The 12,417-nt window shown below is 43.5% G+C and overlaps 1 protein-coding gene across 1 annotated transcript in view; it reads right to left on the bottom strand.

Moving 5' to 3' along the window:
- Positions 1-784: 784 nt before the first annotated feature.
- wnk3 (WNK lysine deficient protein kinase 3) overlaps positions 785-12,417 on the bottom strand; it is a 31,932-nt gene continuing 20,299 nt past the window's right edge. The window contains exons 10-23 of the mRNA XM_080031356.1: positions 11,236-11,279; positions 10,301-10,436; positions 10,094-10,210; positions 9,896-9,997; positions 9,758-9,806; positions 9,480-9,632; positions 7,284-9,379; positions 6,953-7,058; positions 4,770-4,855; positions 4,328-4,668; positions 3,943-4,178; positions 3,759-3,854; positions 3,507-3,673; positions 785-3,213 (exon numbers count right to left, since the gene is read on the bottom strand). Coding sequence (XP_079887482.1) covers positions 2,647-3,213; positions 3,507-3,673; positions 3,759-3,854; positions 3,943-4,178; positions 4,328-4,668; positions 4,770-4,855; positions 6,953-7,058; positions 7,284-9,379; positions 9,480-9,632; positions 9,758-9,806; positions 9,896-9,997; positions 10,094-10,210; positions 10,301-10,436; positions 11,236-11,279 — 4,296 coding nt within the window. The 3' untranslated portion in view covers positions 785-2,646. The remainder of the gene's footprint in view (positions 3,214-3,506; positions 3,674-3,758; positions 3,855-3,942; positions 4,179-4,327; positions 4,669-4,769; positions 4,856-6,952; positions 7,059-7,283; positions 9,380-9,479; positions 9,633-9,757; positions 9,807-9,895; positions 9,998-10,093; positions 10,211-10,300; positions 10,437-11,235; positions 11,280-12,417) is intronic.

Here is a 12,417-nt window from a genome sequence, read left to right as displayed (position 1 = left end):
GTTTTAGATAACATTTTGGTAACACTTCAAGGACAAAGCCAGCTCCGCATCATGAATCATGATCATTAAGCTGTAGCTTGCCGTCAACATGTTAGTAGCAGATATGACAGCACAGTATCTCACCTTCATTAATAATGAACTACATCTCTGTGACAATGTGGGTTGTCGTGAAAAGCAACAAATACAGAAAATCATTGTTATATTCTAGATTATGCCACTGCAGGATTTGACACAACCATATCCTGTATGTGTCTTTGACTCCCATTTAGCAGTCTTTAACAACCAGTACAATCTCCTTTTTTTCTGTGGCACACATCTCTATCATAAATAAAACAGAAATGCAGCTTGACTACAGGCTACTTATTATGCCGGAAAGTGTAATAACAACTGCCCATAAAGGGTCAAATATGTGTATGGCTAAGTGCACTGATAACCCAATAAAATGTCCGCTCTGTGTATCTCTGCATCTACAAATGTGGTGAGATTAGAAATAGGGGAATGGATTTTTTTTTAAATAGAGTAAACCTTTTGTAGTTTGCATAAAGCACAATTAGGGCCCACAGTTCAGCCTCTTGGCAGTTGAATACACACTGGTCAAAGACTAAAGAAAAAATTGTTCACATGTGAAATAAGGAATTTTTCTTAGAAATAGGCAAGTGAAAATCTCACAACGGTGTTGGACATCAAAATTACAAGCGGTATATGGTCTAACTTCTCACTTGTTTTGTTTCTTAAGAAAACAGTAAACATTTTTAGTTGGGTAAGGTGACATTTGAGAAGCCGCTTTGAATGAAAGAAACAGGGATGAAATTTATTTTGCAATATACCATTGGACTATCACAGTTTTGTTACAGAAGAAATATACACTCACACACCCACAAAAATTCAATTTTTTTAAAAGGCAATATGGGAATAACCCACATGGTCTCCCCAGTCTATAATAACTTGGCAGTTTTCTTTTCTTTTTAAACTTTCCCTTCAGCATGACAGCATGATGTACTTTGATATGCAGAGCTCAAACTGAAAGTAAATGCATGTCAAATTAGAAAGCATATCATACTGAAAGCAACTTTACTCATGATTGATGGATTATCTTTGTATCGCTGTGAGATTCACAGATATACAGCAAGTGCAAGCAGTTTGCACTCAGGCAAGTCAAGTTAGTAATAAGTTCATGCAGTCTACCCAGGTATCCGCAGAACATCGATGGCATATTTCAATTTACCATAATGTTATTTATTCATCTGAATTTATATCACATCACTCATGGTAATTTAGACCTTTTCAATGTTACAACTGCAAAACACAAAATAATACCAGTGAAGCACATGCTGTACCACTGCACAAAACTGCAACAGTGTGTTTGGGGCGCATTGAGGTACTGATGGTAGCCAGATAAGTTTACCTTGCTCTGCTGTGTAACATGCAGTCGTTAAAAAATGTCTTCATCGCCCATTGAGACACCTTGTGCTGTAAGCCTACAGTTTTAAAAGATCATGAAACAATCATGAAACGATCCTCTATGCATCTGTTTTTCATCAATGTGCTTCTACAAAAATATTTGTATGCCTCACAGACAAATCCACACAATACATGCTGATCAATTTAGATGACCATTACTAATTGCACTTTTAAAATTGATAGTCCTTTTACTGTAAGCATTGACAAATGAAACAAAAGATCTCCATACACTGTCAAATATTTTGTCCTTCTTGTCTCTGCTTAGGGAGAGTTCAGGTCCAACCGAGTTGGTTTCAAAACAAAAAACATTAAAGTTAAAGGTGCTGTAAGCGGAATGGTTCTTTAAGCTAACTTCCTGTCAGTTACTGCAGTTAGCAGTCCCCTCGCTCGTCCCTACGTCACCATATTAAATCACTGCGGTTTTCAAGCAGCGAGTTATCTAGCATCATCTCAGATCCATAAGTGTGATAAAACATGATAAAAACCATCAAAACAGACATTGGGAAGGATTTTTACCTGCTCCGCCATTGTAGGCGCATAAACATTCACCCATCTGTTGCTCTGGCGTGCACCGACAGTGAGACCATGAGTGAGACGGGTGTCGGTTTGTAGCGTTCTCTCTTGTGATTGGATAAAGATTTTGGGATCCTCCAATAAGTTTATTTGACGATTACATGCAGAGCAGCTGACTGAGAGATTGGCTTTATGAAACGCGCACATTATGTAAGTGATCACTGTATGAATAAAGAGTGATTTAACACTTAAATTAACATAAATAAACCGCTTACTTCACCTTTAATTTGTGTAAAAGGACATAATGGATATGTAGGCATGAGATAATCCACAAACACTCACCCACACTCATAAACATACACACTCATACATTTTAAGAATTTATACATCTCAACATCCAAAAATACATTGATTCAAAACCCCAGCTGCTGTGTTCCACATTACCCTCTGCCTGTACATACTAGTACTCTATCATCTCTCACTTTCACTCCCCATCTCATACAGAAGTACCGGTACACTGGAATATTCATTCCATATATTCATTTCAGTCATAACTTTCTCATGCACACACACAGAAATAACACTCCAAATGGACCTGCTTTACATCCCGATCCACGTGAACTTTTCCTTCTTTTACACCTTCATATTGACCTCACACTTTGCCTTGGTTTTTTATTTCTGTCCCAGAGGAAGAGTAGAGGTGGGGTTTGTTGGGTGAATTTTGGCACTGGAAGGTAGAGCAGCAGTAGAGCAAGAGGTGGAAGAGGGCGAGGAGCAGGAGCAAAAGGTCCCTCCGGTAGCAGCAGTGCTATCTGTGGGTGCAGTTGTGCCACTGCCGGGCAGCAGGGATGCAGCCGTGGCCACTGGAGACGTGGGCATTTGGGAAGGCAGCAGCGGTTGGCTTTGAGGTGGACTGTGGGGCAGCTGGGTGACGGGATGTGTCTGTGGCAGTGACTGAGACACTATGGGAGTTTGCATCAGTGGCTGTGCTATCTGCAGGGGGAGTGGCGACTGCTGAGAGGTCACCTGCTGGAGGGGGAGGGACTGATGGAGGTGTAAACTTTGCTGCATTTGTGGCACTTGAGCCACTTGTGTTTGTGGTGTTGGTCCCGGAGAGGCCAGTGTGGACAGGCTCCCTCCACCTGTGTAACTGGTAGGGGCTGCCATAGGCAAGCTGGCAGGGGTCGGGGGTGCCTGGGGGTTCAGTGGCACCACTGGAAACCAACCTGGTGGGGCCACCTGTATGGAATTTAGAAATAAGTACCTTGGGGATATTACAGCACAAAAATAATGCTTTGGTATTGTTGGCTCTTGAAGAAAAATCTAAATAATCAAAAATGTCCTTTCCTGCACAAAACTCTTTTGCTGCTCCTCATTAGAATAAACTGAATGCTGTTTGGCTTCTTTTATTCATCTTTTATGGAAAAGAGCAAGTAAGCATTCATGGTAATCATCAACAATCTGTCTGACCAAACATTAAAGGCTATTTTGTATGGTATTAAAATGGGTGCATATTGTATTGTGTCGTCTACCTCTGTCGGCTGGCTCCAGCCCCCCAACTCCTGCACCTGCTGAATCTGCTTGATTTGGTTCAGTGAAGGCTTGGGTGGCGGGGTGTGATCCACCGTTTCCTTTGTCCAATTATCAACGAGTTTGTGCAGCTCATCTGTGAATGTGCTTTTTCTAAGAGGACTGTGATCTGTGAAAACAAATTAGGGGACACGTTATACCCCTTATTGTCACTTTGTGATGGGTGGTCTTGATATACCAGTGATGGGCCGTACCTCTTTTGGCAGGCAGTGAAGTGCGATGCTCTGGGTTACAGTATAGTGGCAGTCTACTCTGTTCACTGCCTGATAAACTGCTTGACTGCTGAATCCCTAGAGGAAACATAAGAAACAGTAACCCAGAGAGCAAGCAACTGAAAAAAGAGAAAGTGAGAGGAGATAAGTTCATAAAAGGCCTCACCAGAATGCGTTAATCCATTATTATCCATGTGAGAGTGAGGCCGGGGCCGGAGCTTGATTTTGGCTGGCCTAGGCCTACGAGGAGAGAGGGCTGGAGGTCCTGTTGGAAAAGGAGGGGTTCGGGACAGGGAGGCAGGCAAACTCTGCCTTTGGTCTTTGAGGGAACGAAGCTGTCTGTACAGATCCTGCAGCTCTCTGTTCTGATCGGCCTGAAGGGATACCACCTCTTTGATGTGCCTATAAAATAAAGAGGAAAATGTAGGGAGAATTCTGAGGTTTACAAAAAAAAGCATGTACTGCAAAATGAAAATAGAACAAAGGGAAAGGGATAAGGATGAAGGAAATCGATAATATAGACTACAAAATCTACTCCCTCGCTGACTTACTTTTCTCTTAGCTTGTGTAGTTCTTTTCTCAGGGCTTCATCCTCCATCTCACTCTCATCGTCATCATCGCTGCTGCCGGGTGAGTGGGTGTGCCCGTGACCTCGAGGCAAGTGAGCCATTGCTGGGGTCCTCTTTGTTTCTTCTTTCTCTCCCTCCTTTGCCCGAGATCTCCTCTTCTCCCTCTCTACATCCTGAGACACCGGGGAGCCGTCAGTCTGCCTGTCCACTTTCTTAGTCTCTGGCTGGGTTACAGAGAAGCGTCCCACTTTCCTGTGAGTACCATGACTACCATGGCCTGATGGTGAACCCTTTGGGGGAGATGTTTGGGGCACTGATGTCACCTGATGGCAGAGGACATGGGAGACATGTGTTGCTTCTCCAGACTGCAATGAAGGTTCCGACTAATGAGTGGCATAGATAGAAACAGTAGTGTTGCTCCTACCTGAAATCGCCCTTTGCGTGACTGAGTTGGATTTAGGGTTGGCGTCTCCTTCTTTTCTTTAAGTGCCTGACTGCTTGAACATCCCTCTGATAAAGAGACAGGGATGAAAAACAAAAAAGGGAAGACAAGGAGCCAGAGACGAGAACACAGAGTATGAAGAGCACATAAATGACAATGTAGACACAAACAAAAGCAACAGACACCGAAAAATGTACACAACAGAGACCCATATGGATGCACACAGACAGACAGGGGCACGAACACAAAGGCATGGTGTTAGAAATCACCCACCAATGTCACACATCATCAAATTTGTGAGTTGTATGGCTGGTCTATGAAATGTGTAAACATGTGTTGGGTTATGTGGCAACTAATGTTTCTAAATGATAAACAATAAGGTGAAGGATTAATGTAAGTTTCTGTAAATATGCATGCTTAAAGGTGCAGTCAGCAATTCTGGAGAAAGCTTTTTGTCAAATCACTTTGTCAAAATCAGTGAATATCTACTCACAATCCACTACCTGTCCATACTGTGTGTGTGCAGAAAAAAAAATCCAGTGTTAATACAGAGCCTAGGCTCTCTAAACTCGTATGAAGTATTGACAGGTAGTGTATCTTGAACAGATATTCACTGATGTTGACAAAAAGTGATTTAGTCAACAAGCATTCTCCAGAATTACTGACTACACCTATAAGAGAAACATGTCATGGGCGTGTGGGAGGGGTGGTAAATGCTTGTTTGATTAAAACACAACTTTAGTAAATCATTAGATTAAAAAAACATTTTGTGAAATGGCAGTTGAATGTTTACAAGAGTGTACCCCCAACCACCCACACATCCACTCTCATTCTCACTGACTCACCATTTTCCCAGTCATATACCAAACAAAAATGCCCAATATCAAATTTGAGATCTTGGCTCTGATCCACAGTGATATTGTTCAGTGTGTTTGATATTTGGGATTACTACATAAGTGCGTACATGGATAATCATCACTGCATAATTCAAGACCAACATATACATAAACAGCCTGATACAGGTTGTACTTACAGATAACGATCCATGATAAGTCACATGTGTTCATGCATGTGCACTTTTTGCAAATAAGCTTTGAGCTACTGCTAGACATATTAAACAAATAAACAAACGCATGCAAGAGGGCAGGGATTCTTTTAAAGTGCGATAAAGCTTAGTTTAGCCATACGAAAAGTGCAAAGGAACCTGACAGTAGTAAGCTTGTATGCCCTGGTTAAAGCATAATATATACTTGATGCAATGGCTTTCATCATAATCTAGTTATTTTATACAGATAAATAAAACATCAGAAATGCATCTACTACAACTACAGCATGGAGAAATGCTATACTGTATGAGCTGAGACAGAAAACGTGAACAACAACTTATGTACTAATATCAGCTTAGCATCCTAGCATCTATCTTATCTGTGTTATGAGGTGGGTTGCCTGGTGCTGTCTACACTGAGCCAGCAGGTGGGGGTGAGGAGGTGAAGTGGGTACTGCTGGCAGCGCTTGCAGACTTTGGGGAAAACAGGGGTGTCTCATATGATGGTATATGTCCTGGGCACAGGTACAGCCGTGCTTTACTCCAGAGCTCATTTGGATGCGCATCAGATATTTGATGCCAACCTGTTTCTATTTTGTGCCTCCTCTACTCTCCACTGTTCTCGCCCCTGGGTGAGTACCCCCATGCAAAAAGAAAGATTGGCAAATAAATTAAATAAAATAAATTCAGAAGAAAAACAAAACAAAACAATCATGTATGTAGTGAGGACATTACATTGAGGCTATTGTCACATTACAATATAAAAAATAGGATTAATTAGCTGTAAACATTAACATACTTTAACATTAACAGTTATTAATTATTGGTTGTTAAGAAAGTTATTTTACTATGTTAAAACTAGTACCGGTACTAGATATTAGATTTAGGTCCATGCCCAACATCCCATTCTCTCTCTTTCGTTCTCTCTCTCTCTCTCTCTCTCTCTCGTGCGCTTTCTCTCTCCCTAAGAGGACGCTACCTTGCTGGACTCTGGGCTTCTTGAACAAGCTGGCGGAGTGGCGCAGTTTGCACGCCCAGTTTTTGAATTTGCGAGTCCAGGATTTCTTGCTAACAGGATTTCTGATACTAGGACATGTCAGGTTTAGGCCAAAATATCCACCTCCTGCATTGTGCTTCTGCTGTCCATGCCGGAGGGGGATCGGGTGCTGATTGGGGGGCCACGATGATTCTCCAGTGGTACTGGTGTCAGACTGTGGGGGTACAGCCTAGAACAGTTAAGACAATTCAGAGTGGCTGAATGGGGTTGAGACGTTCAGAACCGAGAGACTCTCAAACATTTATACATAACACATATCACAAACGGCTGAACAAGAATCATGTACAGTCACATTAACACAGCTATAAACTGAAATAATAACAGTAAAATAATGTAAATTCAGTACAGTGAAAGACAAATTTGAACGAGAATCAAGTCAGAAGCATTCACTCACAAGAATGGTTGGTTCTCCTGGAACCGGCGGGCGCTGGGGCCCAGCAGAGTTCTCCTGATTGGAAGGCAGAACAGAGGTAGGCGGGGTGGACGAGGCAGAAGTAGAGGGGAGGGACCGGCCGGGCTGTTGCTCCACGGGGCCCAGCTCCGAAAAGTTTGGCGCTTCTGAGGAAGCCTCCTCCCCTTCCCCATCCCTCTCCAGGTCAGAGGAGATGGAGCAGGAGCGGGAGGTGGTGGAGGAGGTGGTGGAGGATGAGGAGTGAGGGGAAGTATCTGAGGAGGAGGCAGGTGGGGGGAAAGACAAGTTGTGGATCAAATGTGGCTCAGATGACTCGTCTCCACCGGCTGATGTGGAGGCAGCTGACGTAGGGCCAGAACCGGCTGCGCCGCCCTGCGCTGCGCCGCTGCTATACTCCTGATACAACAAGTTCCTCAGCTTTTCATCCAGAGTCTTTATGCGGTTGTCTACAAATTCAATTTTTGGGGGCCCTTCGCTGTCGGACTCTGCCACTGAGGAAGGCTGAACAGGGGAAGGTGTCAATGTGTGGGAGAGAGCAGGCACGGGTGTGTCAGTGTAGCCTAGATGGAGAGGTGGCAGAGAAGAGTCAGATAGAGGGTTAAGAGGGGCAGAGTGGCTGCATATGTCCTCTGTGAAACTTGTCTCTCCTGTGGACACCTCGGACTCTGACATCTGTAAAGACGATTGCTTCTGAAGTGGAAACTGCTGCAGTTTCTGGGGTGTGTCCATGGATTTAACCAACTCTTGTTGGTGCTCAATGTGTTGCAGCTGTTTCTGTGACTGTATCTGTTGTTGTGCCAGATCAGTTGGGTTTTGTATTTGTTGTTTAATCTGCTGTTGTGGTACAGAGCTAATATTTAGCTGTGTCTGCTGTTGAAGGAACTGTTGACTAATTGAAAGAGGCAGAATTTGGCTTTGATCTGACTTTAAAGCTACAGCTCCCATAAACAGTGGATGTTGTTGCTGCTGTAGCTGCTGTGGCACCATTTGCTGTTGCTGTTGTAGGTTTAACTGTTGATGCTGCTGCTGATCAATGTGGGCCTGCTGTTGGGGCACTGCAGCAGCTTGGTGTGCCATAACCTGCTGTTGTAACTGCTGTAACTGAGGCTGTTGCAGCAACTGTGGGATATACTGTGTTGTTTGCTGCTGAGTAAGGGCTTGTTGGGTCTGCTGGAGGGGCATCGTTGGCACAAACAGAGACACAGACTGTTGTAACAACTCTGGATGACCCGGCTGAGGATTCACCTGCACCTCAGTCAGCTGTTGTTGAAGTGGTAATTGTGTCTGCATTAGTTGTTGATGTTGTAACTGCTGGAGAGACTGTTGTAGGGCTTGCTCCTGCTGCAGCTGCAATTGCTCTTGGTACCCTTGATGTTGTGTTTGCTGTTGTTGCTGTGGTGTAGCCTGCTGCTGTATCTGTTGTGCCTGTTGTTCAAGCTGCATTGCCTGCAGTTGTTGTTGAACCGCTGGTAGCTGCTGCTGTAATGCAGGCTGTAGCTGTAGCTGTGGCTGTGATTGTTGTGGGGCTGGTTTGGCCCCCTGGGTGATTATCTGCTCCATGCCAATTTGGCTTACTGCAGAAGAGATCCCTGCAGCAGCAGGAGGAGGGGAATGAAAGGAGGTTGAGGAGTGGTCCACTGCAGGCACACATGACCTCGGAGCAGTTATCACTTTATCCCCTATACTTTGACCTACAATGGAGTAACCACTGTTTCCAGGAGAAGTGAGGTTATGTGGCAGAATGGTGGTGGGTGTGACAGACAAAATCGTAGGTGCAGTGGACAAGGGGAGGTTAGAAGCAGCAGGTATTACTAGGGATGAGGGAGCAATGGGAATTTGGTCAACAGAAGCAGAGGTGAGGACTGGCGGTTCAAGACCACCTGAAGCTGTGACAGGGACAGAGGCTTCAAGAGTGGAGGCTGGCGCAGAGAAGCTTTCAGAGGCAATGGTGTGAGGAGCGGGGGCAGCAGGGGCCATGGAGGCAGGGGCTGAGACTGGAGGGGAGGTAGCAGAAAGGGCGGGACAAGGGGGAGAGGCCATTCCAGTCAAGGACTCCAGACTCTGTGATCCTTCACTTTCTACAGCCGCAGAGAGGAACAAACGGTTAGTTAATGGTATACTGCCAACTCAGTCATGTTAATAAGCCACAGCATTAAAATAGACCTGGGTAGAGCTTACCTTTCTCTGTTTGAGGAGACTGCGGTATTGTCATCTCTGCAGTGGGTGATGACATGTCTGCTCCCTGGCCGGAAAGAGAGTCTCTATGACGGATGGTCTGGTTGATAAAAAAGCGCCAGCGTCCCACTGGGGAGGAATGGGGCACTGCGTCCACTGAAAATGATATGGATATTTCACTAGTTACAAGTTTACTAGTTTAACAAGTTATAGCCCTGACAGTGTTTTCTTATTCTGTATTGACACTTTTGTGTATTAGAAACAATATATTTATAACTCACTTGTAGAGCAAGTGGGAGTGCTCACATGCAATTGGTCAGTCGATCCAGTCTAAGAAGTAAATAATTAAATTCAGCATTATTCAATTAAAAATAAGAGAGGATAGAAGGTGATAGATGGAAAGATAGACATCAAGATACCAGTGAATGTGTTTGAAGAATTTCCTGGGCTCTTTTAACTATGGCTCTAAGCTCCTCAACAAATGTCTCCTTCTCTACGTCAAGGACAAAATCCTCCTCCACCTAGAAACAAAATAAAACCAAACAGAAATTATTAATAAATAGAATGATTACTTTTTGGCAAGCATGGCAGACTATGGTAATACATGAGCACTCTACCATGTAATCTGCTATCTGCTCAGGCACATCCCCCTCAATGTCGAATTTAAATGTCACCATCTTGTTACTATGTGTCTCCAACTGGCAGTCCACCATATTGTCCCCACTGCCGGACACCTAAGGAGGACAAGATACATTTACATTACATACATGTTCTTTTAAAAATCTAGATGTATACTAAATGTAACAATACCGTTTTTTTTTCACCTGGAGCATGCTCAGTTGAAACTGATGTGAAACTTTCTCAAGTCTCTGAGAGGAAGCTCTTCTTTGAGTCTTTAACTTCTCAAACTTCCCATTGGCCAAGAGCTGAAAAGTTTCTTCTCCATTAGCTGGGACTGACCTGTGGTTAATAAGGTAGAAGGGTTGTTTCCAAGAGGAAGGCATGGAGCACATACTGTAACTGCATAGTTTGTGAGTCACTGAAAATAGGAATATTATCTAAAAGCCAAATGTGTATATACTACAAACATTTATTAACAACAGGCTGTAGATATGAGTATTTTAGAACTACACAGGTTTATTGAAAGAGATGATTTACTTTTTTGTAGGCCTGGGGCAATACAGACAAACAATGGACCTAATATAAAAACAAATTGTACAAACAGATTTGCTCTTATGAAGCAAGTACAACTGATTTAGGAGAATGTTTGGCATCCACCAATTTTCTTCTATCTGGAAGGTTTTTTCTTAGGTTTGAACAAAATTCACGCTGTGCGAGTCATGAACAGGGCAAAAGAAAAAAACACTCATTTGGTCTGACATAATCCTTTGAACAAAATTGGCATTTAAATATGATTCCAAAAATATCTCAAATAAAATCTTTAACATAGAAAAAACTTATAATTGCCTTTTAGATGATATGTTTTTTATTGGCATAGATCAGTGCAGCCTCACAGAACATAATAATAGAAGTTAAGCATAAGAATATGTTTTTGCATGAGGCCCAATGTGATTAGACTAAGCTTTGTGTTTAGAATTCTAACTACACTTGACATTTAATGTACATCATCTGGAATCCCCCAGTTACAGTTTGCTGTTTTTGGTTTTGTCTTAATTGATTGACATACTGCTTTACCAGCATGGACCTCATTTTATAAGTAAATGGAGATAACATCAGACAGTAATGAAATAAGACATACCCAGATGAAGAATGGTGTTCTGTGCTCGACAGGTACGGGCCATCCTGTAGAGTAACATGAATACAGAAAAATGCATGCATGTACACAAAAACAAAAACACATAAAAAAACATTAGCAACATCAGATGCAAATGCAGCTACAATGTTGACTATATGCAATTCATGAACACATTTACTGTCCTGTGTATGTTATCATGTTTTAAGAATATTTTTTTTAGTGTGACTCAAAAAAGGCAAAGTGAAAGCTTTTTCAAATAATCAGATTAGAATTAGTATTCTCAATCATTCTGCCAGTATGACAACAAAGTTAAACTATTTATTTATCAATACAGCAAACTTTTAGTCTTCCTGTACCTGAGCAATGCCCAGCAGGGAAAGGTCACAGTCTTGCAGCGAGGCTTGGGGCAGTTTGGGAGCATTAGAGTCAAGCGATTGTAGAGCAGTGACAGGCGGAGGGGAGGTGGGTATAAAGTCGGCTTGCCCTGGTAAGGTTACCTGGGCCGCTGGCGGAGATGAAGGCAGCTCTGGCACAGGGGAAGCAGGAGGATGGAGGGATGGGAGAGATGGTAGGGATGTTGGAGGACATGAGGTATGAGAGGGGCTGAGGGGCATTTGTTGTGCATGAAAGACACCATGGGGCAAAACAGGCTGTTCAGCAAGAATTGTTTCAGTGTATGTCTGTGTTTGGGAGTGTATTTGGGCCTGTAGATTGGTTTGTGTGTGTGTGTGTGCTGGTAGCATCTGCTTGGCTTGGTGCTGCGGAGAGGGAGGGGCGCCTGCCCCTAGATTACTATAGAGAGGCAGGGTCCTATTCTGTGACTGTGCCCCGGCCATACTACTGGGGAGTAGCTGGGCAGCAGGATGGTTCACTAGATGTGAAGCAGGTGGACACTGTGGGGGTAACTGTCTCTCATCAAGGAGCATCATAGCCTGATTCAGAGGAAGTGGTTGCTGGATGGTAGTTGTCATGGGCTGTGCCAGTAACTGGACATGTGGATTAGGTGGAGCAAGTGCTTGCTGCGCTTGAGGAAGTAGCTGTTGCTGGTAATGTCCAGTAGACTGAGGCATGGTAGGTTTGGATATGGGTTGAATAACTGAAGGTTCAGCACTGATTTCTAGGGGTTGCTGAAGGGCCTGCACAACTGCATGTTGCGTTGTTTGCCCTGGAACAAAGGCATGTTCA

The sequence above is a fragment of the Ammodytes marinus genome (assembly GCF_949987685.1).
Source record: "Ammodytes marinus genome assembly, chromosome: 7".
Lineage (NCBI taxonomy): Eukaryota > Metazoa > Chordata > Actinopteri > Uranoscopiformes > Ammodytidae > Ammodytes > Ammodytes marinus.
This window is presented reverse-complemented; position numbering and strand designations above follow the sequence as displayed.